The sequence below is a fragment of the Phoca vitulina genome, unplaced genomic scaffold, assembly GCF_004348235.1.
Source record: "Phoca vitulina isolate PV1807 unplaced genomic scaffold, GSC_HSeal_1.0 scaffold15, whole genome shotgun sequence".
In the NCBI taxonomy this organism is placed as follows: Eukaryota; Metazoa; Chordata; class Mammalia; order Carnivora; family Phocidae; genus Phoca; species Phoca vitulina.
In genome coordinates, this window is record NW_022589718.1 from 25,146,394 (window position 1) to 25,151,749 (window position 5,356).

Sequence of the window (5,356 nt, forward strand, 5' to 3'; positions counted from 1 at the left end):
CACACACAGAAGAGGGAGGAAGAGAAAGGGGAGGGAGACTTTTATCCTAAAGTCATTGTAAACCCAAAGCAGGGTTTTATCCTCCACAGTTAAATGAGAAAGAAAAAAAAAAAATCAAGAATACCAACATTTGAGGTACAAAGACTGTCATGGACCAGTGGAAGTTTGCAAAATTATATGTAAATGACCACAGTTTTTACTGTGGTGGCCCTGTGCATTCCCAAAGCTAATCCCAAAGAGAAAATCTACTTAGTAAAAGAAAGTTTTGTCTAATTTGGTTAACAGTTGAGAAGTGACAAAAATGCTGAATATATTAATAATTTATATTTCCAGGGTAACACTATATCTTTAATGCTTCACTGCCAAAGGGAATTCAGATTGGCTTAATGCTCAGAGAAAAAAAAGCCTGAAAGGCCTTCTTCATATTCTGTATCCAGCGCTGATGAAAATGGGTGTAAGACATGTGTTCCAATAATAGGCACCATGCATTCTCCCATTTCTGCATAATTCACTTCCATTCCATACTGTGCAATGTATATTTGTGATCCGGAAGGCCTCCTGGCCTGACATTTGCTTTCAGGCTCCAGCTATATCAGTTCATAAGGGGAGGAGGTATTTGCATCTCACATTTTATAGATAAGTATTGTAGTGACATGGAGTATATGTTGGGCAAGAACTCCTTACTTGCAAGACCTTTTCTAAAGTTTATAGATTTCTCCTGCCCCCTCCTTGCACATTTAAATTTCACTTTATAGGCAATGTAATGAAGAGGGTTTATTTATTTATTTTTTTAATCTTTTCTTTCCTTTTTCTTTTTTTTTTTTTTTTTTTCCCCCTGTCTTTGATTAAATCGAGTTTGATGGTTTACAAATTGCAGGTCATCCTATTCCATGACCTCAGTAAATAGTCTAGGTCAGAGCTCCCTTAAACCCTGTCCACAGAAATGGAATAAGTTAATTTATTGTCCTCCAGCTAATCTGGGAGAAGACAAATAATTGTAGTTTGGTTGAATGGCCTCTGGAAACAGGAAAACCTGCTACATAATTTCAAATTATTTATTTAAAGGGTATCAGAGCTAGGGAACAAAAAAGGAAATATAGGAACAAAGGAAAAAAAGCAATGAAGGAAAACAATTTAAATCGCCACAAACAACATGAGCCGTTTGGATACCTTGTTCATTTTACCGGTTTACATAAAACAATAGCAGGCTCATTTTGCTATTTGGGACTTTAGAAAAACATGATTTTTGTTTGCTATTTTAAGCGTATCGCTGTGTTGTGGGTGGGGTGCAGATCCAGTTGGAATTGAAAACCCTAATCTCCTAAAGATCACTGGCCAAGTCTCCCCTGGGCCCTGAAAACTTTCCTCACGACGTTCTGGGTTGAGCAGAAGGTTAAAATCCAGCCTCTCTCTCCCGGGAAAGGGGGAAAGGGAGGCTTTTTCTCACCGGCCTGAGAACCTGCACAGACTGCCCCGCGTCTGGGCCCCGCGTCTGGACCCCGCGCCAGTGGCGGATGGTGGGGATCTGCAGAGGGCACAGCCCCCTGGGGAGCGCGTCTCTCGACCTGGTCGTTGCCGGTGCTCACCCGGTTGCCTAGCGTCCCTGAAGCTGAGGGGATCTGTGCGCAAAAAGGCCAGGCCAGCTTCCCTGAACCCTCCGGCGGCGCTGAGTAGTCGTCATCCAAAAGTAACAAACTTCCTCGTATGTTGTTTTTGAGCCATAACTCAGAAGTTACTTCCTCTCTCTATTTTTTTTTCTTCCCAGAGACGTGTTAAAGCTGTAAACTTAGTCCTGCATCTCGCCGGCCTGAGTTGCGCCGCTGTCCAGGCCAGCCGGCGCGTGGTGCGCGCGCGATTCCCGGCCTTGTGTCGCAGTAGGGAGGGCGCCCGGCTCGGAGCTGGTAAGAGTCCGCTAAAGCCAGTTCGGGGCGGGTCCTCGATTTGCATTTTCTGAGAGTCAAGGGCCCAGTTCTTCGCGCGCGCCCTGCTCCGAGGCAAATGCCCAAGGTGCGCACCTGTCGGGTGAGGGTCTGGAGCCCCGAGGGAGCCACGACTTCCGGCCCCGAAGCGAGGCTCCATTTAGGCTTTCCTCCCTCCTCCTCAGCCCCTGCGGCGCCCCCCGCCCCCAAGTACTGAAGATCATCACCTTGGCCCTGTCAGACTGGCGCCCTCGGCACCTCCAAACGTGGTTGTGGAGGAGCGGGAGGTAACAAAGAAATCCATCTCTTGGGTCTTTATCAGAAATCGTTTATTGCCAGGGGGGAGATCCTTCAGGAGACTAATTCGCTCTTGGCCTTCCCCCCACCCAGTTTTTTGTTGGCACAATATTTACACCTGTACAATATACAGTATTTCTCCTAAGCAGCGCCCGACGCTCGGAGAAATCTGGCGGGCGAGGCAGCGTCAGAGCACCGGGGGGTGCTGGGAGGGGTGCAGGTTGAGGGCGTTGGGGTGGGCGTGGCCGATCAGGTTGAGGTAGTGCCGGTCCAGCCCCTGCACGGGCGCCAGGAAGGGGCTGTGCGGTTGCGCGGGGCTCGGGAGCGGCACGGGCGCGCTGGGCAGGTAGGGCAGCGCCGGGCTGCGGGCCGTGCCGTGCGGCCAGGGGAAGGGCGCGGGGGCAGCGCCCTGCGGGAAAACGGAGGCCTCCCCGGGGCTGTGGCCCGCGAGCTCGGGCCCCGCTGGGTGTAGCTGATAGGAGAAATCCGGCTCCGGGAGCGAACCTAGCGTCTGGAAGGCGGGCTCGGCGCCCAAGCGGGCCTTGGACTGCAAGAAGGCGAGGATGCGCGCGTACTTGGTGTCCTTGGTCTCCATCCGCTCCACGGTGGTGAGGTAATGCACCAGGTTCTTCATGCACTCGTGGTAGCCGTAGTGGAAGTAGTTGGCAAACTCCGCTAGCAGTTCTGCTGGAGGGGCGAGTAAACCCGCAGAAAGGAGCAAAAGCCATGAGCAATCCCCTTGCCCATCGGGAGCCCGAGGCGGGTATCGGGCACCTCCCTCCCATCATGTTTCTGGCCAGAGTTCCCATTCGAGGCCTGTCCTCTCCTACCCCATTCTGGAGACCGGAAAGCGCAAGCAAACGACCCCCTTTTCCTTAAGAGCCAGACCCCACCCTTCCCCACCTGAGAGGAGGCGACGGAACCAGCATCCCCAGAAACCTGTCCCCCGTCCCCCTTGCTTACGTAGAACCTCGCCTCCCCCCGCTTCGGCCGCATCCAGAGTGGAGACCTCTCGTGAAGGCCTTCACTCCTACTCCCACCCCCAAGTCTCTATGAGGCGAATGCTCCCTGCCCAGTTCCCTTTTGCCCAACCCAAGCCCACCTTTTTCCCTTCCCCGGGGAAAATCAGCGGAGTGCAGGGCTCTCAGGTACTGAACGGTCATCTCGAGGATCTCCGCCTTCTCCAGCTTCCCGGAACTCTGCAAAAGGAGGAAGGGCTCCTCGCAGCGACCCAACGGGCGCAAGCCAACCCCGGCAGGCTGGGTGCACGGATTTATCTGGAGCAGCGAGCAGGGCGCTGCAGTGGATCTGCGCAGAGGGCCGCCTGGGGCTCGCTCGGCGCTCGGGCCCCCAGGGAGAAGAGCCCACGGGAAAGGCCCTCTCCGTCTCCAGACTCCCTGCATCCCTGCCGAGAGTGGCAGCGGAGGAGCCCCAGCGCCTGGCTCTGTAAGCTCGGCCTCTGACGTTACCTGCTTCGCCAGGGCCATGGGCACGGTCTTGCCCAGCTCGTTCAAGCAGCGGTTAATCCGGTCCCTCCTCCGCTTTTCTATCACTTTGTGGGAAACGGGGGTTCTCTGCGAACAGAGGTTTGTACGTTTAGGATAGTGTTGCCCAGGGAGTCGTCAAAGCCATGGCTGTAGCTGCGTGTCAACCGTCTTCCCAAACCCCCAACGCTGCCCAGGGACTCCCCCCGGAAGGGGTCCCTGCCCCTCCACACAAGAGTCAAATGAGCTCTGCCCTCTCACGCCCAGGCTGGTGCGCTCCTCTTCCAGCAGCCCTACCCGCTCCGGCCACGCCGTCAGGCTGAGCGCCGGGGCACTGGGGAGGTGGCCACCAGTCTCGGGCGTGGGCTCCTCCCGAGCTGAGGAGTCTCCCCTCTCTAACCTCATTCCCCCCCGCCGGACCACTCAAGATTCCTCCGCACGAGAGTCCCGTGTGCCGCGTCCCTGCCGTCGGTCCAGCCAGGTGGCGGCTCGGGGAGTTCGGACGCCCCCACCATCAGGGCGCAAGGGCTGTCTGGGCTCAGCCGACTCACTCTGCGTTCCTTGAGCTTGTCTGACATCCTGGTCAGTACGCGCCCTCGGGAGAGGAGGTGGCGCGAGTCACCCGTCCACTTTCCGCCTCGTGTGCCTCCTCGAGTGTCCCAGGTAGACTGCAGCCTCCCAACTCCCAGGGACTGCCTTATAAAGCGGTCATCTAGGGCTCCAAGTGCATTCACGAGTTGAATTATTCCATAGGATTAGGGGAGCTGCGTTTGGGGGATGTATGCATTCAAGATCAGTTTTAAAGAAGTTAAGAAAAAAAAAAAATTAGCAGCCGAGGGGGGCGAGCTGGGGGCAGATCAGCTTTGTTAATCCACGTGGCCCTTCAAAGGACACGTGATCGGCGGGGGACTAACATTTGCATGGCAACAGCCCCGGCGGGAAAAGGAGGCGGTAAACTTGGGGTGGCGGGCGAGGGAGCGCCCGCAGCAGGCGCAGAGCGCCCGGGGCGCAGCGGCCGCGGGCACCGGGGGGCGAGGACCCTCACAAAACAGTGTCGCCTCCTTTAGTCCCACCGCTGAGTCTCACACGACTGCCTGTTTACAAATCCCAGCAAGCCCGCAGTCCCAGCGCCGAGTGCGTTTTAAAGCCTGTCCAGAGTCATTAAAGTAATTAAGTAAGCCTTTAATAGGCTGTTCCGCCGGGTTCAAGGGAGAGCTCTTGGAGACGGAGGCGCCCCGTTTGTTCCCAGGCTTTTCTCACACGACTTGGTGACACGTCCATCTCCCCCCTTTTTGTTTACACCGCTTTATTTGTCCGGACATCCCGGCAGGTGTGGGGCTGCGGCTGGCACACGAGGCTCCCGCCTCGCCTCGCCCCTCCCTCCGGTCTTTGGCACGCGACGCTCCCCCCTACTCCTGACCACGTCGCTTGCTTTCTTTTCTCCCCCCTCGGGCTCTCTCTTCGCGGGGGGAAGAGGCTCAATTTGTAGCCTATTATCCTATACGAAAATGTCCATTGAAAAGTATGAATAGTTTCATTGGGCTAAATTTTAATAATGCCAGAGGGTGGGGGAGGAGAGCCAGGCAGGCATGTGTGTGTGTGTGTGTGTGTGTGTGTGTGTGTGTGAGAGAGAGAGAGAGAGAGAGAGAGTGAGCG

General features: G+C 55.2%; 1 protein-coding gene across 2 annotated transcripts; it reads right to left on the reverse strand.

Moving 5' to 3' along the window:
* Positions 1-2,403: 2,403 nt before the first annotated feature.
* On the reverse strand, positions 2,404-4,278 carry HELT (helt bHLH transcription factor). Of its 2 annotated transcripts, none has more exons than XM_032413255.1 (4): positions 4,252-4,278; positions 3,686-3,790; positions 3,319-3,415; positions 2,404-2,900 (listed from the first exon to the last, which is right to left on the reverse strand). In XM_032413255.1, the coding sequence occupies exons 1-4, from the start codon at positions 4,276-4,278 to the stop codon at positions 2,404-2,406; spliced, it is 726 nt and encodes a 241-aa protein (XP_032269146.1). The 2 variants fall into 2 exon arrangements, with proteins under 2 accessions (XP_032269146.1, XP_032269145.1); XM_032413254.1 differs by having other exon boundaries at positions 2,404-2,903.
* Positions 4,279-5,356: the final 1,078 nt, after the last annotated feature.

Excerpts from the sequence above, each read along its gene's own strand:
- HELT (XM_032413254.1), bottom strand. The coding sequence starts at position 4,278 with ATGTCAGACAAGCTCAAGGAACGCAGA. Across the intron at positions 3,791-4,251 it reads ACAAGCTCAAGGAACGCAGA|AGAACCCCCGTTTCCCACAA; the intron begins GTGAGTCGGCTG and ends CTCTGTTCGCAG. Across the intron at positions 3,416-3,685 it reads CCATGGCCCTGGCGAAGCAG|AGTTCCGGGAAGCTGGAGAA; the intron begins GTAACGTCAGAG and ends CTCCTTTTGCAG.